We start from the raw sequence: 27,784 nt of genomic DNA, 5'->3' as shown, positions 1-27,784 counted from the left end.
TTTTTGACAGCGTTGATCAAAACATCCGATGAAAAGTGTTCATCTTTTATTATACTCGTTTTGAAAAAGTATCTACTCTGTCAACAACCTCGTCTCCAGGGGTTCTTGACTTTTTGAGATGTAGCCCGAGCGCTAGCGGCTTTGACTTATCAGGTAACAAATTCTGGGGACGGTTCACGCAGCTCGTTGATTCTGACCTGTTGGGAGACTGAAAAGAAAGAATGCTTTTTGGCATTACTTCTATTTGTCTTAGACATTAATTTTATAATTATTCCCAAAATGTTTTATGAGTTTTGCGGCAACATATTCATGGGCTTTCTTTTACCATCTAGGAGATGACGTCAAACTGGGTTTCATCCTACAAAAAAAATTACCACATAATGGCGGCTTTTGACGAGTATCATGTAAACACAAGAAAATGTGTCTTTATATTTGCTTTATTATTTCGAATTTTACTTAATAAATGTTAATTTGCCGTTCTTCAGTATAATCAGGATAAGAGGAACTTTTTTAAAATGGGAAGAAGTTTTAAAAAAAGGGGAGAAGTACTGGAAATTAAAAACAGGTACGCAAGTGTGAATGTTTAATATATTATACAATATTTATTAACAGTTCTTTTATACATTAAAAAATATTATTATAAATAAATAAAAATAATTTTTACAATATAAAAATATTTATATAAAAATATTTATATAAAAATATTTATATAAAAATATATATAATTTTTTTCTTATTAATATTATTTTAACCATTCTAAATAATTGTGTCAGTTCTTTCATTTTTTTCTTGACTGCTTGTGTATATTTTGGAAGAGCGAGACAAATAATTATTTTCAAAATACCCACTATACGTGGGTATTCTGTCGTCACGTGACCAGCCAGGGCCTTCAAAATATAAAGGCCTAACAAGACTTGGGGACGAGGTTGAGAAAGTATATCAGTTGACGTTTGTAATAAATAAGATTCACTCTACATTGCACCATGCGGCAAGTTTGAGACAGTTTAAAAAAACACGTGACCTTTGACATGTGTCGCTTCCTGAATGAAATATAAACGAAACAAGGCTTGATAAAAATCGAACAGAAAAATGTTTCAGTACGTTTTACTACAAATAAATTTATTACAATATAAAATAAAACTAAAAAATTGACTCGTTCCTCATCTAAAAAATAAATAAATTTCATGAAAGAAAGTTAAAAATAGAAAAAACAAAAGATAAATATATCCAATTGTATAAAGTATCGTCTCACCTCACAAACTGATTGTTGTTTTTCAAAACAAAATCATTTGAAATATTTACTTCGTCCTGTCCTAAAAGATAAATAGATGTGTTATTTTAAAGTATAGCTACTTAAGTATTAGAACAGCCATCGTCATGGGCATGTCTTCTAAATGAGAGAAAATCTGTCAATTTGTTCATAAAATCCATTTATAACGCGAAATTTGTACAATCGCTATGCAAAAAATAAAATAATTTCGGATTACGAAAAAAAAGTTTAACATCGTGGCATTCTTATTTTTGAATGTTTTAAATATATTTTATTTTATATATTTTCAGATCTATAATATTCAATTCATGCTAACAATAATAACATTCAATTTCAGAAGATGCAAAATAAAAAACAGTCTGGGTACGAAATTGTATTTTTACTTCTTCTGTTTCTCTTATAAAATTTATCATTTTTAATTTCGTTATAATATATACTTATCTCTTCTCATTATTTTTACATACATAAAAATTAATGCTGTCAGAATTGTTAACAGCTATAATAATTCACTTTTTTTTATTAAAAATACTTTCTACTTTGGATTGTCACAATAATCTACTTGACAACCTCAACATTTTATTCTTAAGTATTTTATTCATTTTATCCAATTTGTTATAAAAAAATATTTTTGACATTCAACATTTTATTCTTAAGTTTCTTAAATTTAGATTCATTATATCCTTCAATTTGTTAATTAGTTTACTCCACTCAAATAAAAATCATCCATCCTTTTATTATTGCGAATCATTTCATTCGTTTTTTAACTTTCATTTATCATCATTATTATCAAATTAAAAGAAATAAAAAATTCATTCTTCTTTCTAATTTATTAACTTTTAATATCTTATACCACGCACCAAAATTTAAAAAAATAAAAACATTCCATACCTAAATATTTATTTAAACATTTATTTAATCCTTATTATTTTTAAATTAAAATAAAATACAAATTTATTCTTCTTTCTAATTTATTAAATCAACTTAATAACTTACTTCGTATTCTTTTATTTTTCGTCTTATTATTTTCCGGTTTTGTTCATTCATCCATCCAACAACATCATAAGCTGTTCTTCCATCTTCATCTTCGATCGTCACATCAATATTTTCATAACGCAACAAAACATCAACACATGAGATGTGACCATTATTTACAGCACAATATAATGGTGTGTGGTTGTAAACATTTCCACGGTTGATGTTTGTTACATCATGTCGACATAACATATCTAATATTGTGTGACGATCATATGATGCAGCGAAATGATAACTGTTTTGCCATCTATCTTCCGCCCAAACATCACTCCCATATGAGATGAGTATTTCCACCATTGATGTATTGTTGGTGTTATATACTGTCCACATCAATGGTGTGTATTCATCTTCATCTCTCATGTGAACGATGTTTGGATGAATGGATAGTAATTTTTTCAGTTTCTCGATATCGTTAGATTTAATAATTTCCACGATATCTAAAAATAAAATAGTAAATGAATAAAAATTATAAATTTATAAATTAATGAAATATGATAACGAAAAACTTATGACATCATTAAATACTTTTTTTTATTGTAAAACATTTTATAATGTATTAAACATAAAAAAAAAGTAATTGTGAAAACACAGAAACAAAAAGTATAGTAATAATTTATTTTTATTTAAGTTAATATTAATATGTTGACGTCATCATGTAAAGGATAATTTGCATCAGGAGAAAATTATTCTACTTGTATGAACCACGGAAATGTTTCAGTTAATGTCGAGACTATAAAATTTTTCGCCTGTTAAAATAATTTCACATGACATTTTTAATAAAAATCTCGGAAGTATATATAGCTATTCCTACAATTATTACGATAACATAATGCGTTTTTATAAACCAACCTAGTCTAACACTTTCGTCCCCAGGGATTTTTTATCTATTTCTTATGCGGGAAAATAACAAAAAGATAAATCTGGGCTAGATCTGAAAACGAGGCTGGATAGTCTGCTTATTTCATGAATCTTTAATTAGCTTTTTAAAACAAAGGAAGAATTTTACCAAATATTAGTATTTTCTAATCTAGCACTCTTGTCCCTAGGGATTTTTTTTATCTATATGGCATGTGGGAAGACGGCGATGAATCCCTAAAACCGAGGCTGGCTAGTATGCTTATTCCATGACTTTATTTAGTTTCTTACAAACAAAGAAAAAACTTCACTAAATATTAATATTGAACAAATAACGCTTTTTCAGATTGTATGGAGAAAATTGCAGGATCAAGACAGAGCATAATCTCAAGCACGCAAAAAGAGTTTGTTAGTTTTTTCAGTTTAAATTCTAAAAAAAAATTAAAATTACACAGCTCTTAGTAAATAATCCGTTACTTGTAAACGGGTGTCTTATGAAAAAAAATGTAAATAAGAACCAGCTACTGCTTTTATCAAAATTAAATTTTCTCTCACCTCACACGACCAGATTTTATCAACATTATTTGCTGAATGAAACATATTCGTTTTGGTTGAGTATGATATAGTGATAAAAATAGAACAAATTGTACTCAATATATTCGATTTCGTCTGCACGAATATTTCAAAGATGTTTCTCCGACACGCGATCGGCTTTTTATAAGAACAAGTTCTAAAGAACACGAGACTTAGGTACACAGCTCTTAGTAAATACTCCATTAATTGTAAACGGGTTTCTCATGAATAAAAATAATGTATAATAAAAACTAGCTACCGCTTTTATCAAAATTAAATTTTCTCTAACCTCACACGATCAGATTTTATCATCATTATTTGCTGAATGAAACATATTCGTTTTGGTTGAGTATGATATAGTGATAAAAATAGAACTACTGTACTCAATATATTCGATTTCGTCTGCACGAATATTTCAAAGATGTTTCTCTGACACGCGATCGGTTAAAAACTGTGCGGGTTTCTTTATAAGAACAAAAAAGAGCACGAGCCTTAGATATTGCAAAAATTCAAACTCAACAGCTTTAGGAAAAAAATATTGTTAAAACAAAAAACCAACCGAGTCTAAATTTTACGATGAAATGACTTTTGATTTGCTTATGATTGTTTTTTTCCCGCCGGATGGTTTGTATTAGCAATAATTTTTAAAAAAATGTGGGAAACTTGAAAACGAGGTTATTCATTACTATATTGTAACTAACTTGAAAAAACAGGCTTTCCCTTTGCAAATTTCTAATGTAATTTTTATAAAAATCAAATCACATAGAAACGAGGCTGTAGTCGTTATAAGAGTTTTGCTGTTAATAGTACGCCATGCGAGTTACAGTGAGAAATCGCATCATATAACATTGACCAACTTTGTACAAGGTGATCAACTTCAGGAAAGACACTTTGTATGGAACAGTAAAGTGGTACGAGGCATCTTGCTTGAAAAGTATTCAGCAAAATTTAAGTATGGCCGAGAGCCACGTGTTCCAAAACGAAAGGTAAATGTAAATAGTGTTTCCGAACTTGGTGCAAAATTCGGTATGTTAAGCCAGCTTTAGAGTTTGTGTTGGAGTAAAATTGAATCTATGATGTATATTTACAAAATATGCGCTTTAAATATCAAAATCAACTGCCTAACACTAACTCAGACTCACACGCTACACTATAAATTTGGGGAGTTTGTTCGTTCTAGTCAGAACAAGGAAAGAAAAAATCAGTCTAAATTTTACGACGAAATGATTTGATTTGCTTATGATTGTTTGTTTTCTCTCACCGGGTGGTTACTATTAGCAATATTTTTCAAATGTGGGTAACTTGAAAACAAGGCTTTTCATTACTAACTTGAATAACAGGCTTTTCCCTCTGCAAAGTCCATATAACATAGAAACGAGGCTGTAGTCGTTATAAGAGTTTTACTGTACATAGTGCGCCAAGCGACTTACAGGGAGGATTCGCATCATACAACATTGTCCAACTTTGCACAAAGTGATCAACTTTCAAATTATTATGCGAAATTTAAGTATGACCGAGAGCTAGCTACGGGTTCAAAAAGAAAAGGCAAAAGGGAATAGTTTTTTTAAACTTGGTGTGAAATTTGGTAAGTCAGCAAGCTTTAGTGTTGTATTGGAGTAAACTTGAAGCTTGAAGGTACATTTACAATATATACGCTTATATTCGTTACAGCCTGAAATGTTCCTTATTATAACATGTACCGGTAAAAGTAGTTTTTATTTTGTTATTCATTTCAAAGATTCATAAAAACATTTGCGATTGATTCTGCTAAAATTTCTTTTTGCCAAATGTATTTCTCTCGGGAGTAGAGAGAAAATTGGTGTTTTAGTCTTGCCGATGTTCTTATTTTGTTTTCTTTTCCTCAGCCTCATTGTTTGTATTGCTAAACGAGTTCGCCAACTAAATATATCTGAGCATGCAAAGTTTTGTTTGTTTTGATTTTGCTTTGAAAAATTCTCTTCCCCGAAAAGTAGAAATATTTTATAAAATATCTTTTAACCAATAAGAAAACTGTTTATTTAGAATTCAAAATAACTATCCGGTTTTTAATACCAGAAAAAGTGCTTACACTCAGAATGTTAAATTGGTCACATGTTTTTTTTGTTTCCCGTGAAAATCAAATAGATATTTCGCTGGTAATTAGCCGCCGAATTCGCTATTCCCAATTCGCTTCGTAAAAATATCCCTTTTGCAGGTAAATGTAGGTCTCAAAAGGACGTTCTCACTTTGCATACACTTGTTGAGCAGTTTATCTTTGCTTCTTTAACTATGCCCAGCAAAGTACGATATAGCCATAAATAATGCGTGGTTTGAATTTAAATTTAAGGGAATTGCTCTGACATTTGTTTGCGTCTAAACTTTCGTTTGAGAAAATGCTAAACAAATGATTTGAATAAATCGAGCAACCACGAGATAGTAATAAAATTAATGGCAATATTTGAACAAAATTTTTTCTATTGACAAAGCTTGAAAACTTTATTAATACCAAGTGAGAAGTTTTGTATCACTTTTATTGACAGCGTGCGTAACAAACAACGTTGATTTGTAAATTTTTACGAACATGCGTACAATTTATTATGTAAACTACATGATAAGCTTTTTATTTTGTTGTCACGTATTCATATATAGCAAGAAAAACACACTGATTGATTATTTTTCTTTACTTAAAAGTATTATCACTTATTTGTTTAGTCATCGTCATAAAATATAAATAACATCATGACAGAAACAAGCGAGTTTAGTTTGGTCTATGACACCACAGCAACATCAGCGCACTACATTTTAGCGGAACTATTTTTGCCTTTGATGTTTTGTTACTCCAAAGCCTCCTTTTAGGATATATATTACCAATGTGCAGAGTAGCTTTATTTTCACTTGATAACACTTAGTTTCTCTTAATTAATGTCATATGACCGAGAAACAAAACATTGTCGAAATTTTACAAAAGGAAAACAAAAACGTCTAATAACCTCTTACGTTTTTAGTAAAGATCTGTTTTAAAATCAACACTAGATGAAAAAAAATTCTTAAAAGGTTCTAGGACTAAATTCGTTTCAGACAATAGTGTCATTAAATTGACTTTGCGTGTCCCATGGTATAAGTACAGTAATAAATTAAGTGTGTAATAAATAATTAGAATAATTTGTTTGTTGTAATATGGGTAACGAAGAAAGCAAATATTTAACTATTCCGCATTCTTTTTGTAACAGGTAAATAACAACATGAACAACAAAATTTTTTAATAAATGTTAATTTTTTTAAATCAAACAATTAGTCAACACTTATTTTGTCACGCTAATTTTTTTATGCCTATTTTGTGACAAAGAGTGTTGTGGTGATTTTCTTGCTTAAAATTATGCTGATAAAACGATAACTATTTCTCTTACCTCCAAATTGGACACCCTTGACGTTTGGAAGTCTAAAAAAATTGAGCACATGTTAATATTCCTCAAGCCTGACATACTTTTTAACACATGGCTATAAAATGTTTTGAATAGGACTTGAATATAATCTTACTCGTGACGATAAGACACAATGCTGTCATCAGATACACCAAGATGATTTTTAGCAACAACACAAAACTTGCACGTTTCACCAAATACCATGTCATCAACGATGTATTGATTGCAAGAAATGTCAGTTGCTAAGTTATTCCAGGTTGAATTTTTACTTTCTTGTCTTCTAACGGTGTATTTATTAGCGTCCTTTTGCCATCTCAATATGCATGATTTACGTGACAAATATGAGCAAATTATATTGCTCACTTTTCCAGGAGGATAAAGGCTAAAATTATTAATATTTCATTTATATCATATTATTTAACAAAACTAATGACTTTACTTAATAAAATAAATTATAAGATGATCAAAATTTTGTCTAATAATTTTTTTTTATTTTCATGCTTAGCAGCAGGTTAACATTTTTAACATCAGAAAACTCTTACAATGTTTTTATTAAGTACAGAATAGGCCCTGACACATATGTCGTGATTTTTTTGCCTCTCTAGAACAAATTTCACAAAAGAAAGGAGAGAGGATTGGGAATCATCACACTTTGGTCATCTCGTGGGGGGTTTTTTATTTTAATATAACACAACCCTTACCATCCAATTCTTTAATATGAATCACTGAATTTAAATTTTTTTAAGAACTATTCAAAAGAGAATTTGTTCTCTATTGTTTAAAAATTTTACTTACTTTTTCCTAACGATCTCATGCGCATTTAGGCGTTCATCCGTCACCTGAAAACCAATATGTTCCAAATCTTTTATCATTTCTTTGAATTTCCAATATTGTGGTTTTATGTTAAAAACTATTTTATTGTTACTTTCCATAGACTTTGTGAACGGTATTTCTGTATCTTCATCGTTTGAGACTTCTACATTGTATTCAACCAGATGTTCAGTTAACAGTTTACTGATGATATGACCAGTTGATGATTTTACTGTATCCGATTGGTAGACGTTGGACGCTGAAACAAGGACCAGTTTTTGTGTCGCTCTGGACATTGCTTCTAACGTCAAATGTTTTAACTTGCAATCATTGCTTTCAATTATACAGATGCATTCGGCTGCTTCAACTCCACGACTTCCCTCAATAGTAGTGAGCATGTTATAATTTTGACTCTGCAAGAGATTTTTAACTACGATATCATCACAATTTAAAACTTTCCAGTCAGTGTACTTGTCGTAGTGAAAAAAATCAATCTTTAATAGTCTTAGTAATCTATGAAAAATAGCTTTTTGAGGTATTGTGTTATAGATGAACAAACGTTTAGTGGCACGATGCAAACATACATCTTGTAAAACAAGTGCTAACATTGGTATAAACTCTTTGTCTGTTGCTGGAGTATTTGCCGGATGTATCAATAACGGTTTTGTTCCTTCAATATTATGACCGATTGAATGAGCTGTATTAAATTTCAATGAAGTGTCAATTCTAACATTACCCGAAAGATCCCCATCTTGTATGGAAGCTGCAATGACATCAATATCAACCGGTGTTTCAAATACTTCTTCTTCTCCTTTTATTATCGGCGTGACATTGCTACTGGTAGTTTGTCCTTGTTGTTGTTGTTGTGGTGGTGGTGGTGGTGGTGGTGGTTGCTGCTGCTGCTGCTGCTGCTGCTGCTGTTGTTGTCGCCGTTGTGGCTCTTGCCGCTGTTGTGGTTGTTTTTTCCAAATTTTGGAAAAGAAATTCAGTATTTTTTCGATATTTGTTTTGGTGGACATTCCACCTTTTGATTCCTGATCGGGAAGCTTCATTGTTACCTTGTCTTGTTCTACTTCATTTTCAAATGCCTTTAAAAACTGAAAGATTATCCGGGTTGTTCTCATTGCTCTGTTAAGTTTTAATACTTTCATTCCTGTTTCTTCATACTTGTACTTGTCATGTATTGTGACTCTTTGGTGTGAAATTAATGTTCTATGTTTCTCAATGGATTGTGGGAAAAAAATGATGAAGGAGTTATTTAATTTGTCTTCAGTTTCCAGATAGTGTTTAAGCAAAGATGATTCTTCCTTGTTAAAGAACTCTCCATTTAATTCATCAATTATTAGATGCAGGTTTTGGTCAACATGTTTCTTAACCAATGACTCTAATAGCTGGTATGGTGTTGGCACTTCATTCATTTTCAAATCCTTAGCTAACTCGACAGTATCCTTTACAACAACTTCGACAGCGGCTTTGTAATTAAATCTTTTAGTAAGATTGACAATATCCCGTTTCAGCAATGTGTTGCCGTCCCAAATAACATAGTATATGATCGATCTATTCTCAGAGCGCTCGTAAGCTATTTCCAAATGTGCTAAAGCTAGCACTGTCTTACCACTGCCTAGAGGACCGATTATAATTTTTTTTAAAGAGTTGTTGTATAAATGACGGAGTTGCTGTGGAGAAAGTATTAACGAGCTTATTTGTTCGTGGACGTTGTTACTGAGTGAAGGAACAGAATAGAGTGCTTTTCTTGTAGCCATAAAACACATGACTTTACCAACTATGTTGATATACCGTTCCTTGTTGTCCTGAACATTATTTTGTACTTGTGAGCTTTGCAAAATATTTGAAAAGAACTTCGTCATATTTTTGTCCTCAGCCAAAGTTGTTTTGGAGAGTAAGTTGCAGTCAACACAAAGGTGGATATTTTCGATATCTGCAAAATGTGGTGCAGCTACAACATTTACCATTGTCAGGTGACCATTTTTAAAATATTTTTTAGTGATGATAGATAGCTCCTTCAAGTCTTCTTCGCCTGCTTTGACTTCATCTTGTATTCTTACTGCGTCGGTTGTTTCTGTATATCTAATGTTGACGATATAATTTGGCAACACAAGTAGAATTCTTTTGTTATCAGTAATTGTGCTTTCCAAACTCAAAGAAAATTCTTTATCCAGTTTTAGAAATCGAATATGTTCCTTCGTGCTATAATGAGTAAATATTGTAAACATATGATGTTGTAATTCGATTATAACATCCTTTATCTTTTGTGCGAATAAGGAATGTGTGACGTTTGGCATTGGGGGTGGAATTTGGAGTGGTTCTTCCATGCATTCACCATTGACGGTGAAATAACGCTGGATGTAATCTCTTTCAAATGCTTCGTACTCCTCAGGTTCCATTGTTTGCAGGCTACCACCACATATAAATTCAATATTTGTTTCTTCTCTTTCTGCTCCTACAATGCATTTTATCTGTTCAGATATTCTTCCACTGTTGTGGGTTCTAACATCAAAATAGCTGGTTGTACACATATGTGCTCGGACCAGTGCAATATCTAATTAAAAAAATTATTTTACTTTGCAACATTTCTACTTAAACAATTTTAATCTAAAGTGCTGTACAAAACAACGCGCTAGAGACGTTAAATTTTCTGTGTAGAATACTAAACGTTATTTTTCAAGAATCTTTGCAATAATTTTTATATATTTTTGCGTTCGCATAGCCAAAGTAAAACTTTTGTCGAGGTAAGTGGCTTGCATCGTTGAAATGATTGCTATTCTAACAAAATCTTGACATTGTTTTTTTATGGTTCGAATAATATTTTAAGTAAACCCTTAAGATTAAATTTGTTCTACTTGTAAATATAGCTTTCCCAACTTGTTTTACTTTTGCTCTGCCCTCATGCACATCTACATTAGTTAGTAATGCATTTTTTTGTTCTGCTTTGTTCTTATTGTTCCAACTCCTTATTCATTTTTTCCGTAAAAAAGAGCACTGTGAAATCTTTCTGGATAGAATACATTATCTAAATTTACTCACCTTTAATTGGAATCAATTGAGTTTTACTTTCACTGTCAACTAACGTAACTGATAACCCATTAATAAATTCGGCAATGTGATTGTAAATAATCAGGATTAGTTTCCCTTCTTCTTCTTCCACAATGTAATCGTTGTCGACATGAAGTTCTATTGATTGTATCGCAAAATTTTCAGTAATGATGACTTGTACACTTTTCATAGACCACTGCGAGCAGCCATCTTCAAATTGTATTAGAAAATCTCCCCGGAAATTTTTTAATAGTATATAGCTAAAATAAACATTAAAATATAAATTAGAATAATAAGTAACTGTATGAAATATTGTCCTAAAAACGATAAAATCTTATTTTTTGAAAGAAAGGTATCTTCTTTCTAGGCCGTTTTAAATGACAAGTTTTTGAACGACACGATGACAACAAAGGACTTTACTGTTCCCATTCCGTCTTTCAATCTTTCATAATCGTTTTGAATGTTCCTAACTCCGTTTTGGGTTTTTTTACATCAACTTGAATATATATAAGTCCATTCTTTAAGTTATTTAGATTTTACTTAATGTTGTCTTTGTTTTTATTTACTTTACATTTTAGTATTTATTTCAATCAGTGCTGTCATGATTTCAATCTGCTGTAGTCTTATCGCTTATGACTCTCCTATGCATTGAAATCATTACAGAAAAGTGATTTAGTTACACCAAGATAAAGTGGAATTTAATTGAATGGTAACTTATTTACTTTACCATATTTGCCTTTTATGTTAAGTTGACAGAATCAATTTAATGATAGAACAATATAGAAAAAGAATTACACACCTGGGTTGTTCTTTTATAGTTTCTTCCAACTGAGAACTCTTCTGATCACATGATGATGAAGAAATAGTTTGCTTTACTATTTCCACTTCGGCTGCTAATCGATTATAATTCTCTTTATTCTCTTTAATACCACCTTTGTTTTGCTGAATATTGTCTTTATTTGCTTTGATGTCATCTTGATTTTGTTTAATACCAACTTCTTTTTGCTGAATACTGTCTTTATTTGCTTTGATGTCACCTTGATTTTGTTTAATACCATCTTCGTTTTGCTGAATACTGTCTTTATTATTGTTAACATTGAAATCTAAAATTTCAGTATCTGCTTTGATAATTTTGATCTTAAATAAGTCTAAGTCATTCAAGCAACCAGATTTCAAATCTTTAATTTTTGTTATGTCGTATCCGAGTCTTCTTAATATACCTTCTATGGCATTCCATAGCTGATTATATTGTGCTGAACTCATTGCTCTTCCATGCATAACATTATTGCGCTCATTTCTGATTCGAATGATGTCAGCACCGACACTGAAATCATTTGGTTGCAGTTTTCTGGTCCTCCATCCACCAATTGGTGCTTGTATACCGTGACAACAATTAATTAGAACGTCACATAAAATAGTGATGTCAAACAATCCCGAATCTGTTTCCTTATCTTGTGGAAAAACGATTTCCAGCTGATCTCTTTTCAAATGGTTTAAATGTTTCTTATATTGTTTTAATGACAGATATAATTGTTTCTTATCTCTTGGCATGTTGCCACGGGCAGGATCATGTAAAATTTCACGTAAGTGGTCACAACATTCATTGAGAAGCGTGACCAATTTAATTTGATATTCATTGTTAGTGATCAATGCGTGGTGAGAAGATCCTGTTGGAGGTACTGCCGTTGCCATGACTATAATATCTATAAGATAATTTCAATTTCTATTCAAGAAATATCAATAGAAGTTATAATTTTCATACTGTTTATCAACAAAATTACTAGAAATTCATGGAAATTCGCCTATCGCAACAAAGTCGATAGAGATACATTGCATTTGTTATTTTGTGTCCTGTAGCAACATTAGATCAATTAATTAAAAGAACAACAACACACCCGCGTTGACGTTCTTTCTTCAAAAATGCTCTTAACAGAACGTTTCTTCTGTTTCTACATATAATGTTTATTAGTGCGTTTGTTCGTTGTTTCTACGAAAAAAATCATAGTTTTAATACTACTCACTTAGTTATTCAGTATATAGGTTGTAATACACCGATAAACAATTTGCAAAATGGCTATTTTTAATTTTACCGTATTGCTTTATTTGTTTGTGAGATCTGAAATGTGAGATCACATTTTTTTACTTTCTCTTACAATAATATTAAAAAAGGGAGACTATTTAACGAATTCTTTACAATTTAAGACTTCACAGCTCCTAATTTGTTTTTAAGATATAATTTTGCGGGTTAAAGTTTTGTATAACTGATTTTTGATTGGTTTGAAAAAACAAAAGATAAGATTGGAATTTGAAGTACGTTTTCGAATTTTGCTCCACTCTACCCCTCTTTACTTCTTCAGTCTGAATGGAAACACTCCAGCTTGTGCTTTAACACCCATGTGTTACCACAGTCTATTTACGCAACGCTATCAGTAAGGAAAACAGCCCAAGGCTTTTAAAAATATACATAAACTTAAATTTCGACATGGTGCGAGTATAATAAGACATTTGGCTATCAAGCAGGCCAGTCAACTGATCATGCAATCATTCAGTTAAGTCAAGAAATATTTCAAACCTTATTGATCTCAGCACAGCATTCGATACAGTTAGTCATAAAATTCTATTATTATGGCATCATAATCATTATCATCATCATTCTCGGCTTAACGTCTGTTTTCCATGCTAGCATGGGTTGGACGGGGTATATTAATGACCCTCTTCCAATCTCATCTAGACTGTGTTAGATCTAAACTCAACTTCCTCTCTATCAAGTCTGTCCTTATAACCTCCTGCCAAGTCTTTCTCGGTCTGCCTCTGGGCTTTGCCCCAGGAACTATCAAGTCTCTACACTTTCTTACCCAATTATCCTCCTCCATTCTTTCCAAGTGCCCCAGCCAATTTAATCTTCTTATCTAGATAACATCTTTAAATACATGATTAATATATTTGGTGTTATATTGAATCGCCGGTGGTTCTTGGATTTTTCCACGGAATGCCAACAAGTGTAATTAACAACAGCCATATTCTGCGTGCATGTCGCAAAAAACATATCGTGTTACGGGCACACAAAGTAACGTGTAACTTAAAGACGGGACACCTCGTGTGTTTTTTATGGGTTAACGACTAGTCTATATTAGGATACTCACTGTGTCAAATGGTAGCTGCAAATGGTGACGGGAATATTTTCGTGGATATTCCTGGCAGATGAATTCTTGTGAATTTTTTCACGGGATAACGACTAGTTTGTAGTAATAAACACACTTCGAGAGAACTAATTTACTTATTTAATCCTTTATCATAATATGGTGACAGTGTATAAGAAGAATGGGTTGTTTTCATTTTCTTTTGAAGCCGCTAAAACCGTTATGTCTAATTTGTTAACTTTATCGACGTTACGTCAAGACGTTAAAGCCTTTTAGACTGCCGTCAATCCGTTATAAAATTAGCGAAGCCATTGCATTGCACTTTTGAGTGTGAGGCTAAAAAAGGGAAATCTTTTAGACGCAACTGGCATCAGCTGCTCCACCCTAGGTAACTGGGGATTACCTACATTCAAAACTTGATTAATTAACCAGCGCTGTTATCGACAAAAAGCAGACATCTCTGTTCACTTTCCCTTTTTTATCACTTCCAACACAAAATTTGATGAAAATTCAAAAGGTGTCTAATAAAAATTCGAAAAATAAATAAAACTACAATAATACTATTTAATAGTTATTATACTGTTCGCATTTCGTGTTTCCGCAACACGACTTTTTTTCTCGCGTGCAAGCAGACAAATAGAATACGGCTTTTATTAAAGAGATCAAAGAATGTTGACATAAATGTCTGTGGTCTGGTGAGTACTCTTTACAGATGACGCATGTGATTAAAATAAACCTTCGCAAGTAAACCACATAAATATTTGTGATAAAAAAAACTTATAGACAGTTAACCTGAAATAGCTGACTGGTAAATGATAAAAATGATCATAAAGCAAAATAAATTCAAAACTAGACTTATTTAACCCTATTCGGTCCGGGGTTTTTCGAACATACTATGACCGGGGGGGGGGTTGGCGGATTCCGCCCCCCCTCAATAACTTTTCATAAGATTGTTCAAATTGAATCAAACTTGGCACACTTATAGTACGTCATAAAAGGAACAAAATGGTGGCAAAAAATGTTTGCTTGCGTCAGCACATTTTCTGTGACGTCATCAGAGGCTTGAAAATTGTTAAAAATGCCACTATCTGCTTAAAAAATAATTACTTTTGTTCTAGAGCGAATTTTTACATTCTGTTTGAAGTTTCTGAAAGCTAAATAAAATTCTTTTAACATATCTTCCGGTTTTTACATGGATCTAATAAAAAATTGCCAAAAATTGCCCGACAATCCATTTTTTCCGGATTTTCGGGTAAAATCCGACAAAATCGGGAAATCGGAATAGTCACGTGTTAAAATTATTCAAAATGATTCTTCTTGATGAAACAAAGCTTGCAAGTTTCAAGTTCTAAGGATTATCCTAACAGGAGTTATTATATTTTCCCCATTATAAGGATTTCATAGAGATTTTAGGGGTAGTTTCGAGTAATGGCCAATATCAAAGCCTCTGAAAGGTATGGGACCTAATAATTTAGCATGCAGGTGTCTAATAGATAAATGGTGAAACTCAGTAAGTATCATAGCCATATAAGAAAGCAATCAGGAGTTATTAAAAAAACCGTCACCCCCCCACCAGACCGAATAGGGTTAAACCGAAGTTGCGCAAAATTTTTCAAAAAGGTTTTTACGCGTTATAAAGGTACTGCCCGGTAAAAAATCAAAACTTGATATTAGTTACATGGAAAAGTAAAGAAAAAAGTATTTAAATACAACCAAAATTGTCTTTTATAAAGGTGGGTTTCCATTAGAGCGAATCTTCCTATAGCTCTAAAATTACACAAAATTTTAGTGCGACAGGAGTTCTACGCTCTAAATGAGTTTCAAATTATTATTCATATTATTATTTGTGCGAAATTTTCTTATGTGAACACACGCATTTCAAGATGGCAGACAGTTCAGAAAAAAGAAGAAGCTGTGGCCTTAATAGTAAAAAAAAGAGACGAAGAAAATCGCCATTTTCTCGTGTTCGTCAAATTTATAGAGAAAGAGAATTGAAAGGAGTGCATAATCAACTGATTTAAGAAGTGAAATTGCACAATGAGGGCAATAGTTGTCATCTTGGCCAAACTTGGTGATTTTGTTGTAGGGTCATTCTTGTTATTTAAATAATTTCAACCGCCGCCTCCGAATAAGAATCAATATCCTCCTCATCCTCCGGAGCCGTTATATTTGATTTTGTGTCTCTAATTTGAATACTTATCAAGCCAAGACAAAAAAGAGTATTCCTTTAAAATTTGACACACGATTCAACGTCAGCCAAACCTGATCCCAATGCAAATTTCCTTCTTAGGTTATTCCTTTCCTTGCTGTATCTTTTTTAAGTTGTCCCATCTTTGAAAAGCTTAACCTTAAAACAGTTGAATTTAAAAAACATTTTTTCTAATTAAGTAATAGAAGAAGCTGAATACGCTCAAGGTTTAACAGCGCAAAAATATAGCGCATTGAACTGACGAAAAAGGATAAACTTTACCCTTTTCGCATCCTAATTCATCCTCAACTTTCCTCCAAGCAATTGCCACTCGATCTTTTTTCTCGATACTCTTTTGCAACTTTTGTCGTATAGACATAATAAAATTTCGAACAGCCACTGCTAAGTACTCATCTTCCCTTTAAGTTGCACCTATTTGTTTTTCCCATTTAATAAAAACTTGTTTTACAACACTGCTCGCTTCATAACACAAACTATTTCTTGTGCTCAACACGTGTAAGCATGTGCTGAAGTTACACTTCAATAGAATCTATTTAATTTCTTTAAAAGGACATTCGATATTTCGTTGAAGTTGCACTTTCGGGCGAAAACTCAGAGCGATAAATATTAAAACTTTGTGATAATTGTCGCTCTAACTATCGCACTGAAATTGGGCGATAAGAGCAAAAAAATTGTCGCTCTGGAATTTCCACCAGTGCGAAAAAAAATCAATGGGTCAAAAAAAGCCAGAGCGATAAGAGAACTCGCACTGATGGAAATCCAGCTTAAGTTTAAACTGAATTTGTTTACTTGACTATGCCATTCTCAATCCTAATCTTTACTGAACTTCGAAAGCGGAAAAGGACTGGGTAAAACATTAATATGCGCAATTTATGCAATGACGTATTCATTGATTTACCCCGTGTAGAGATTGGCGCATGCAGTTAGAGAAATAACGAAAAAATGTTAATGATATTTCCAATAGAATTTTTTTACAATTATCAATCATGTTCACAAACAGAAATGTAAACATAATTGAATTTCAGTTTGAGCCAGAACGACTCAATAACAAACAAAAAATTCCCTCTTATAATGACAATGAAGCAGACACACCAGATCAGTGAGTGGTGCCTATGTGCAAAAGTGCGAAAGGATGCCTATAGCTGTTGACTGTTTATGCTGTAACGAGGTGGACACTATAAATTACTTCCAGCTACGCTACCTGTAAAATTTGACCTCACATTTTTCTTTTGGTTGTATTATAAATGAGCGCCTGGGTATAAGGTTTCTGTTGTGTTTTTGATAAGAAATGTATAACAGAGCACGAAGATTTCAACGCTGTTGTGATTTTAAACAACACTTTGTGGACAGCGATAGTCGCTATTCACAATCAGGAAAGCCGTAGACTTAAAAAAAGGACGAAGTTTCTAACAAATAGGTCGCTAGCACTCTTGCTTCCAATCTTTTTTGAAGATGATATTTTTAGATCTTATCGATATGCGGCATACCGCCAATTTTATTGGTTTGTTCATAACCACTTGGGAAAAGGTGTTCGTCGGGTGATACAATCTTGTGTCGTGTCTAGGATACGTAGAGAATATCCAGGTCCGAATGGGGGTGTATACTGGCTTCAAAGAAAGTGAATAAATACCTGAAATTGATTTTTCTCACACAAATTAAGTTGACGACGAGAATATTTGATTTTAAATTAAAAATAACAGAAGAGGCGTGCGATCGTACGCGCATGCCTTGGCACACGCATAAAACACGTGCGATGGCAACCTTCGAAATAATTTTTGGAGACTCGTCAGACAAAATGCTTGCCACATTTCCAGTTTGTTCGGAGATGTCCTTAGCTCGTTTAGAACGTTCATCGGACAAAACTTCGATAGATTTCCGTCTTGGTCAAACACTTTTTATCCATTAGCAAGCCTATTCATAGCCAACCTGACCATCCTAGCTAATTCACCGACTCCTGACTTAGTTAAAAGAACTACGTAGACATGAATCTCTTTTGCCTGACCCCTTCGTCGTTGGTAACCAGGTCTTACACAAGAAATCCTGCCATGCGGTTCTTAACTAATGCGGAGGTGAACGCCGACGAAGCACGGATGAATCAAGTCTGCAAAACTGCACTTACAGGCGGAACAGACATTTTATCATGGATTTAATTGTAGATAATTTCTTCATTTGACAAAACAATTGGAATCCATAGCAAGTCCGAATTTACCGGATTTTTTTCTTCATGCCCCAAGTGTTATTTAAACAATATAAATTGGCAAATGTGAAATGTTGCTACGGCTATTTTTTTAATCAAAAACAACACATCTACTTTGCTTGTTACAGACAGACTAGAACTAGCGTAGTAATGTACTAATTTTTAAACCCGTGGAAGAAACCACGTGCAGAAATTTTTTTTAATTTGTTGTTTCTTATCATAAAACGTTTGTTAATTCAATGAAATAGATTTAAACAAAATAGGCAACGTGAATATGTCCCAACATAAATTTGTGACAAAGTATTTACATTCATTGTAGTTACACAACCCGCCAGTAAGATTAAATTGGCAGACAATGAAATTCCTAGCAAGTGAAATGACTTTAATTTTGTAACGTGATTTGTTCTAACCAATCAAGAATGTAAATGGAAGTTTTTGGGGGATGTTTTTTATAGTCGCTTTTGTAGAAGAAATATTCTTACATACAAAAATAACATGCAATTATATATTATTAATGATTATATCTAATTACAAATAAGGTCGTTCTGCATAGACATAATTACAAACTTAAATCTATGGAATATATAGCTTTATCCACGACTAATCTATATTATTAATACCCGTCTACGTCTGTCTGTTACGCAAGTAGCAAGACACACGCAATGCGGTGTAAAAAGGGCAAACAAATCCGTGGACTAGCTTTAAATAGTCTCTTCACCGAAGAAGGTTTCAGTAAACAATAAAAAGTGATGTCAAAAAGATACAAGATGCCCTGGGAACGAGGTTGCTCCTAGTCAGGAGGTTAGGAAGTCGAACTGGCTTAACTTACATAAAGGCCGAAATGCACGATTGTATTTTAATGTCTTTTATTTATTTCCATTTTAACATTTGACGTCAATAAATCAATACACGTCCATTTTTATTTAATTACTCTCATTCTCCTATCGCTATCACTTTCGTCTACCTCAGATGATATGTCCAAAGTTCATATCGCTCTACTTTTGTAAACAACAAAATCCATGGTTTTAATTAAATCCATGGTTATAATTATCTTCTTTACTGTAATGCTCTGGATAAACGCTCGCTACGTTTACTTAAATTCTTTCTCAATTTATTGTTTTGTCCTTTCAGTATTTTCTTTTAATAAACGCTCATCTAATAAGACCACCACCTTTTTCTTTAAATAGCTGTTTCAAACTCGTCCCAGCAACTTTTGTCTGTTCGTTAAAAAAAAGACACAAAAAGCGCTGGGGACGAGTTTGGGGCTGTTTAATAATGATATTCATGAAGCCCACTTTAAACATAAGGAAGAAATAAGATATGATAAATGCTGCACTAACTTTTAATATAATGTAATGATAGAGATAAATTAAAATTGTAAAATTTTATCAAAAGTTTCTTTCTTAAACCTTCATCTCCAGTTCTAAATTGGACGCCCCTAAAGATACACAGCCGAGCGTTTTTAAAGCATTGTAGTATATGTATTAAATTCCTTTATATTAGTACTAAAAGTATTAGTACTAAAAACGTCAACGAAGAAGAGTTTTTGTTACAAAAGTGTATTTTGGAATGCAAATATTTTCAAGTATTTATTTATTTAATTACACACAACTTGTCATGAGAAGAACATGAGTCATCATTATTTACTTTTTTACACTCTCTTGCCAAGTTCTATACTTCACCAAAGTTTTTGTCATCAACTCCACTTTTATTGCTCATTTAAGGTTACATTTCTAATTTTTTTTGCAAGCTATATTTTTAGTAGCCATCACCGTCAACCTCGTTGAAACATGTTTATAGGAAACTCACATATGAGTCTCTGTATTAAAAAAATTAAGAACATTTGCTACTAGATCGCTGTGATTAATTTTAAAATAAAAGGTTAAGAAAAACCTGAGTCAGACTGACAATTCTTACATCAACATTCTATCTGTTTTATGGATGACAAAAATGCAAGTGAACAAACTTAATGCAAGAAAGCAAAATGAAAAGACAAGGAAATAAGGAAACCAAAAAAACACAACATGAAAAACAGACAACAGCAGTAAAAAATCGAAAATATCACTTCAATAATATTTCAAAAAAAAAATTACTAAAAAAGATGAAGAAGTGACTAAACTCACCAGTGTAACAGATTTCTTTTATATATATATGTAATTATATGTCCTGTCCTGATATTCTTTCAACGTTAAATGCTGTTCGGCTGAAAAAAACAAAAAAGAAACTTTGAAGAAACAAGGAGACTTAACATCGAAATTATCAGTCAATAAGATTTTATCAAAATAGATGGAGAACAACTGACTAAACTCACCCGTGAAACAGATTTTTTATATAAATATTTGTATATAAATATATATTTATCTTTTGTTAAAAAACGTGCTGACGTTAAAAGCTGTTGAACTTTCTTCGCTGAAATCTAAAAGTTTATGACAAACCAACCCTAAAATATATTATGTTGTCTTATTGGTAATCGTCATGCAACATTGATTACATATATAATTATTCTTTTGTTCAACATAAAACAAATTATTTATATAGTCATGGTGTAATATAAAAGGTATTGTAATTATAATAACCAATCATATTTCTTTTCGTGTTTACGTAAGCGTTTTTTTTCTCTAAACGACGTAAATCTAATCACATGACTACTAAGTTGCTTAGAACTTTCACAAGAAAATCTTTCTCATGCTATTCTTTAACTAGAACACAACAGACTTTAACTGCGTCCTACAGGACTGAACTATGATCTGAGCGACGCGTCTGTTTACGTGAATGTCTCGGGGCGAGAAACACGGCGAAAGGTGTTTGTATGCTCGTAAACAGGAAAATATACCAGCAGGTAGCAGTCACTGATGCTTACTGCCCTTGTTCTGCTAATAATCCATGGGAGTAGCTCATTTTGACCCAGTTGTAAATAAAAGAAGTGCTGCAATGAACAGTTCTGGTAAGTTAATAAATAAGGTAGCATTTGCTTATTTGTATAAAATCTCGCTAGTATTAGTAGAGAACGATCTCGTATGTCGTTTGCAAATAGCAAAAGAAAACGATGTAGTAATGTTACGCACACATTTGGCAGTCAAGTATGTCCGATGGGTGTCATGGGACTATACTCGTCTATGTGTACAAGTGAAAACATGACTAAAAGTAATTGATTGTAGCATATGTTGTCATTATATAGTAGACATTAATCACTGAGCATGGCAGTAAACATAGATGTGTCAAAGCGGTAGGTTAGAGTAAAAGCAATACCAAGATTCTTTTCAGGAATATATAGACTGCGGGTAGGTGACGCCGGTTTTTACCTCAAAGGTGCACTTAAATACCGTTCTATTGACTAAACAAGGGCTTAATTTCTTTTTTGCGAGGTTAGTAAAATATTCGCAAAAGAAAATGTACGATGGAACTGCTTTTTCATTTTCTTGACGAGAAAAAACGGAGATAGTCGTGTTACTATTCTTTTCCGTTTGTTTATTAATTTTCCAAATTTAGAGTTTTAAACTCCAGCTAAACAATAATTCATCAATTCCGTTATGTTTATACCTTTTTCCAATTGTTGTTTCAAAACTGATTGCTAATTCAATTGATTGCTAAAGCAACAAACTTTGTGGATTGTATTTACAAGAAAAGGAACAAAAGTGGTTGCTATGTTGATATTGAAAACAAAATTAGATACATACAAATAAATAATTTTGTTGATGTCTATGTTAGAGTGACTATGGTTAGAGATAGTCAAGCTGTTATTACGACTCCACAAAAAGAATTAACGAAAATTATGAAACCGGAGATTTAGTACTACAAATTAAATTATTCTTGTGTTCACGGTGGAAGAAAACTACAAACGAAAGACGGCAGACCATTTGGAACCATGCCACAAGTCAGTCCGACCTTCATCGTCACAGAGAATACTACGAGAAGAGTGCGCACCCATGCTAGCTAAATAAAACCAGAACATGGGAGAGGTTAGGTGCTGTGAAATTAACTTTTTAGACGAATGTTCCTATAAACAATTATCATACCGACGAGTGTGCTTGGGATGGGTCGTTAGCTTAATTATTTGTTTTATATAATATTTTTAACTCTTTTTACTCTCGTCTACCTGACCACATGATATGTTTAAAGTTCATATCGCTTTACTTACGTAAAAGCCCATAATGGCTGTAATTGAATATGTTTTGTTTTTAGTTTCGTGTATTAGACCACGATATTGTCTATGCGTAAAATCATCTAGCGTAAACACACTCCTTCGTATAATTCAAAAATAATTTTTATCTTTTTTAGTACACACCTATTTTGCATTTATCTGTCAGAAAACTTACCTTATTGTTTTCATTGAACGCTCGCTTCTATTATTTAGGCTTCTTTACGATTGAATCCAAGTCCCCAATCTCTGTAATTAAAAAAAACAATCTATCACTATTACTTTTTTTCGGTTACCCTGACAACTTATCGCTATAACTTTCGTCTACTTGACCATATAATGACGTATATTCATTATACGCATTGTGATCAAATGTTTATTTGATCACAATGACACCAGCCATTTAAACATTTACGGTTTCAAGCTTTTTTAATTTTCTGATACATGGGATAAAAAATAATATTAAATAATATACGTTAATGATATAATACAAATTTTCAATTTTCAATAGAAGTACGTGCTCTTTCTTCGTATATGCTAAGAAAGGAGAAGTTTGTAATGCAAATATGTTCAAGTGTTTATTTATTTAGTTACACATCTTGTCATAACCATTGTCATAAGATGACAATGAGTCATCATTTTTTAAATTTTCACACTATCTTACACAACGTTTTTGTCATCAACTAATTTTTTTTGGAACGTATGTGAAAATACAGTACCAGTTTTTAACTCTGCTCCCCTCCATAACTTTTAATATTCTTTTCCAAGTGCGACTAAACTTGATACAAAATGGATGCACTGGTACCTGCTTTAAATTTAATTCCTTTAATTTTTAATGATAGGCAAACTCATTATTTAAAATATTTTTTCTTTTTTAATTTTTGAAGAAAATCCGAAAAAATCGGGAAGTCGGGTTAATAAATACAAAACAAAATTAATCCCCTTGACGAAATATAGTTGTGTTAAGAGTTTAATGTTTTTAAGATAAGAATTTCTTTTAAATATAAGGGGTATTTTTGAGTAATAGTCAATACATACCACTCTGAGAGGGTTAAAAAGGATTTTTGGTACTCTGTTTTTGCTAAGCAATAAATAGGGCGACTTTTTGTTTGAAATTTATATCTATTCAGGTGTTTATTTGTTTAATTGCACACAGCTTATCATAAGATGGCATGAGTCAGTTCTTGTACTTTCTGTATCGATTTCTCTTATCAAAATCTATACTTGACCGAACTTTCGCTATTTTATTGAAACTTGCCATTTCATTTTCCAATATCCTATAATTACAGTTTCTATAAACCGTCATGACAACAACAATGACAATAAGTTTGTACTTTTATTTTATTTTCAACGTCAACTTAGACCAAACAGACTAAGCATAAACAAAATAGAACAAAATTCAATACAAATAAAAGAAGTTGTCTGAAATGTAAACATATATAAGTGTTGATTTGCTTTCTTACGTAACATTTGTCACGAGATAATGACAACGCAGTTATTGTACTTTGTACCTAGTACTCTTCTCACGAACTAAGTTTGAAATTTGTATGGGCGAATATTTTTCATAACGTTATTTTACAATTCTGCATAATGGAAATGCTTTAATATTTCATTGTTCAGTTCAAAAAGGTATATGTACTAGTTATCGCACAGTGGCGAGAAAAGTATCGGCAATATTTTTTGAGTGTTTTTATGTTCTTGTTACATATTTCATGAGCCTTTAGGCGAGTGAAATATACGAGAACTAAAAAATGAAAAAAATATCAGCTGATACTTTTTGAGGGCATGTGCGATAACTTGTTTATCATGTACTCGGTCTTATATGATGTTAATTTCACATAGTCGGTTGCACACTGCTTAATTATGTTCGCGATATTAACAAGCATTGTTATGGGGTCACTAAAATCACTGCAAGATAATTTATTTAATTTGTATTCATGAATTTATTTGTTCATGTCACGCTGAATGGAAATAAAAACTATTAATTTTTAAAAGAATAAATTATTATTGTTAAGCCAAATAACACAGAACTCCATCGTCGTGCTATAATATTATTCTTTTAAGTTGACTATAATAGTTGAATATAATTCAATTTTTTTTTTTTCATAGCCGGTGGGGAGCGCGTGATCTATGATTAATGACTATTTAATGACTATTGAAACAAAACAAAATTTGCGAATCATAAAATGAATATTTGTGAAAATAAATTCACCGATTCACCGACCGTTTTCGTTTTTAAGAACATAATAGGCTTTTCCTACGAATTTTCAACCAATCAAGGAAAAAATATAAGCTTTTTGCACGCTAAATCAGCCAATGAAAGGAAGAATATAAGCTTTTTGCACTCTATATAAGTAAAAACTGCACTCTTTTCTCGGTTGAAAAACAAAATACAGCATATATTTCGTGCAGATTAGCCAATTAAGTTGCGAGAAAAGCTTAAATTATATGATAAGAGACGGTTAGAGTAAGTTCTCCGTCAAAATGTTGAATCATATCAAAATAATGAACTTTTGTTTCGCAGTAAAACCAGCTATGATCCAATTTTAGTAAAATTGAAAGTTTGTTTCACCGGTGTAGTACGATGAGATGCTCTCTTTGTTATAAAATACTTTTTTTGCTAGCTTTAAATACGTAAGAAATATAATATACTTTTTTACTATTTAAACGTTTTACCTATGCCAAACAATGTTTTGTTTCTTAACAGGTTCCAGATAGTGATAGTCTACAAAACTCTTGAAACAATTTTAAAATCATTGTCGCTGCTTAATTAGCTTTATTAACCGTATTCTTGTATACTTTTACAAAAACCTGAGAATACACAAACTGGACATCCCTGCAAAACAATGCTATAAATCGAAAGATGAAAATAATTCACTTTCTCTATTGCTTTGGGAGTTTTAAAACACAGGAAAATCGATTAAACTTTCTTGTTGGATATCCATAGCTCAAAAAATTATTTAAGACCTCAGATGTTCTTAAGTTTTTACTAAAGACAAAAAAACAAATAAACGAAGAGAAAAAGAAAGAAAAATAAAAATAATAAATTGGTAAACTTGCCTTATGACTTGTCTTTTATTTCAAAAATCTCTATGGCTTTCCTCACTAAAAGGTGAAGTTTTTTTCTAACCATTGACCAAGCCCGTCTAATTTTATTGATTGTCACGAGTTCTATGATTGGTTTCATAAAGAGCCATCTCTTTGTTCACAATGTTATAAAAACATTCCCTTTGTAACGTAACACAATACCTATTGTGAATGTGATAACCAATCAAATCCATTTTCATATTTACGGTATCCGTATATTATTGTAAACAGAGATCACATGATTACAGCATTTTTTAGCTCTGCTATGATTAAGATTACCATGGTACATTATCTGTTATCATATCTTTTGTTAACTTACCTTATCGATAAATAAGGGTGGTTAAAAAGTGACTACATGTTTGCTAGGCAACCAATGTTTTTGCCGTTTCTTATTTGGCATTTCTTATTTTCTGCCCAATTTTTTTGCCCCTTTTTCAATTCAGTATTTACATGTGAAACCATGACAGCAATAAAAAAACCATAAAAAACAGATTAGTATCAGTCTCTGTGCTAACTAACGTGACCAGTGAGTGTAGCTGAGCAGAGGGAAATGGAAGCAGAAAATATGTTTAAATGAAAGAAAAAGAAAAATTAATTATTAATATTGACGGATTTATAGACAGACTTCATTGTCCTCTTCTTTCAACTTCTTATAGAGGAAAAAGACTTTTTAAATCATTGGAAATTCATTTTCAAAATTCTGTTCTGTTTTTAAAAACCTGAATCGTCATTCATATTTTTATTCATATAATTTAACGCAACAAGACCGAAACAAACGTCACAATTGTAAACACAACATATATGTTTACATTCCATGTATTTTGAAATGGTCTTAGCTGTCAAATTTAGACAAACATTTAAAATGTGTCTAATCTCAATAAATCTAGGAAACCAGCGCATAAAAGATCCGTTTTTTAAGTTGTACAAAGTTAAACACTTTGAAAAGCTTTATTAGCCAGAATCACACTGAAATTAGTATGGAAAAATATGCTGCCTTCAAGTCACCGTCCCTTAGCTTTAATTGGAAGTCTCATTAAAATCAAGTTGTTATTAGAAACAGTGACGCATTTAGTTGTCATTCAATATGAACACTCAAACTTCTAAATACATCTGTCGGATTGTTTAAAAATACATGATAGGGTGTTTATTTTGTAAAATTCCCTGCAATAATAACCTAAGAATCTGAAAGTAAAAGTTTCAAAAGCCTCTTCAACTTTTGTCTTGTTTAATCCTGTTCTCTCTTGTTTAATCCTGTTTTGTCTTGTGTAACACTTTTTTGTCTTGTTTAACCCTGACTGGTGCATTAAGATATATAGGAGAGACAGAGATCTTTTTGTTTGTCTCTTAATAATATATGTTTTGCAAATGTTATGATTTCGGTGTTTCGATTTACTTTCAAAACTTGAGTAAACTTCTTTCCAGTTACTTTATTCAAAAATTTCGAAGATATAAACTTTAAATACCTTTTTGCGTGAACAAAATCTTAAGAACTTGTCTTAGAACCAAATATAAATGAACTAACCAGACCCGAAATTAATTTAAGAAAAAAAGCGATACCTAAAATGTAGACATGATTATTCTGGTCGATTAATAATTTTCTAATGACGTCATTGCAAAAGTGCCGACGTAACCTTAACTTTAACTGCATTTCCTCTTTTCTACAAACTGTTAATAAGATTTGCGAAAAATCCAACAACTGATAGCAACTATATTTTTTTTCATTGGGATGCAAAACATAACGGTGTGTTAATCAAGGCAAAGCTGTTTAGCTATAATTTTCGGGTTGTCACAAAAAAACAGTAGTTGTACAAGACACATTATCTTATATGTGAGAACCAATTATGTAGGAACATTAGGTTTAAATCTTGCCAAAAATAGGGACCGATTAAAAGGGTACGAAACAGCTCAAGTAAGATCTCCGTCATTAATGTCACTCTCCATCCTTTCACATACTTAATATAATTGTATAATCACCAGGCCAAGGTTGAGCTACAAGAAATTATTTTTTAAGAAAAAAG

The 27,784-nt window shown here is 31.9% G+C and overlaps 1 protein-coding gene and 1 long non-coding RNA gene across 10 annotated transcripts; one reads left to right on the top strand and one right to left on the bottom strand.

Moving 5' to 3' along the window:
- Window positions 1–570: 570 nt before the first annotated feature.
- Window positions 571–25,809, bottom strand: LOC130628738 (uncharacterized). 9 transcript variants are annotated; one of them, XM_057441744.1, is made up of 12 exons: window positions 22,858–23,549; window positions 20,853–20,981; window positions 20,665–20,744; window positions 12,891–19,835; window positions 11,795–12,698; window positions 10,987–11,255; window positions 7,927–10,501; window positions 7,247–7,513; window positions 7,117–7,148; window positions 2,264–2,739; window positions 1,253–1,313; window positions 571–1,164 (listed from the first exon to the last, which is right to left on the bottom strand). In XM_057441744.1, the coding sequence occupies exons 5-11, from the start codon at window positions 12,685–12,687 to the stop codon at window positions 1,299–1,301; spliced, it is 4,527 nt and encodes a 1,508-aa protein (XP_057297727.1). In that variant the 5' UTR covers window positions 12,688–12,698; window positions 12,891–19,835; window positions 20,665–20,744; window positions 20,853–20,981; window positions 22,858–23,549; the 3' UTR covers window positions 571–1,164; window positions 1,253–1,298. The 9 variants fall into 9 exon arrangements, with proteins under 9 accessions (XP_057297727.1, XP_057297735.1, XP_057297718.1 ...); XM_057441752.1 differs by having other exon boundaries at window positions 12,891–12,982; XM_057441735.1 differs by lacking the exon at window positions 12,891–19,835.
- LOC130628937 (uncharacterized) lies at window positions 20,942–23,272 on the top strand. The gene is made up of 2 exons (XR_008981880.1): window positions 20,942–21,098; window positions 21,245–23,272. It is a non-coding gene; the product is annotated as an uncharacterized LOC130628937 (long non-coding RNA).
- Window positions 25,810–27,784: the final 1,975 nt, after the last annotated feature.

Source organism: Hydractinia symbiolongicarpus, chromosome 2 (genome assembly GCF_029227915.1).
Source record: "Hydractinia symbiolongicarpus strain clone_291-10 chromosome 2, HSymV2.1, whole genome shotgun sequence".
Lineage (NCBI taxonomy): Eukaryota > Metazoa > Cnidaria > Hydrozoa > Anthoathecata > Hydractiniidae > Hydractinia > Hydractinia symbiolongicarpus.
The sequence above is the reverse complement of the archived record's forward strand: the minus strand, read 5'-3'. Positions and strand labels throughout refer to the sequence as shown.

What these genes read in the sequence shown, in the direction of transcription:
- LOC130628738 (XM_057441798.1), bottom strand. Translation starts at nt 12,687, where the DNA reads ATGGCAACGGCAGTACCTCCAACAGGATCTTCTCACCACGCATTGATC. An exon ending in TCAATTGATTCCAATTAAAG is followed by an intron (nt 10,502 to 10,986) that starts GTGAGTAAATTT and finishes TTTTTTAATTAG; the next exon opens with ATATTGCACTGGTCCGAGCA. An exon ending in ATTGTGTCTTATCGTCACGA is followed by an intron (nt 7,149 to 7,246) that starts GTAAGATTATAT and finishes CAATTTTTTTAG; the next exon opens with ACTTCCAAACGTCAAGGGTG.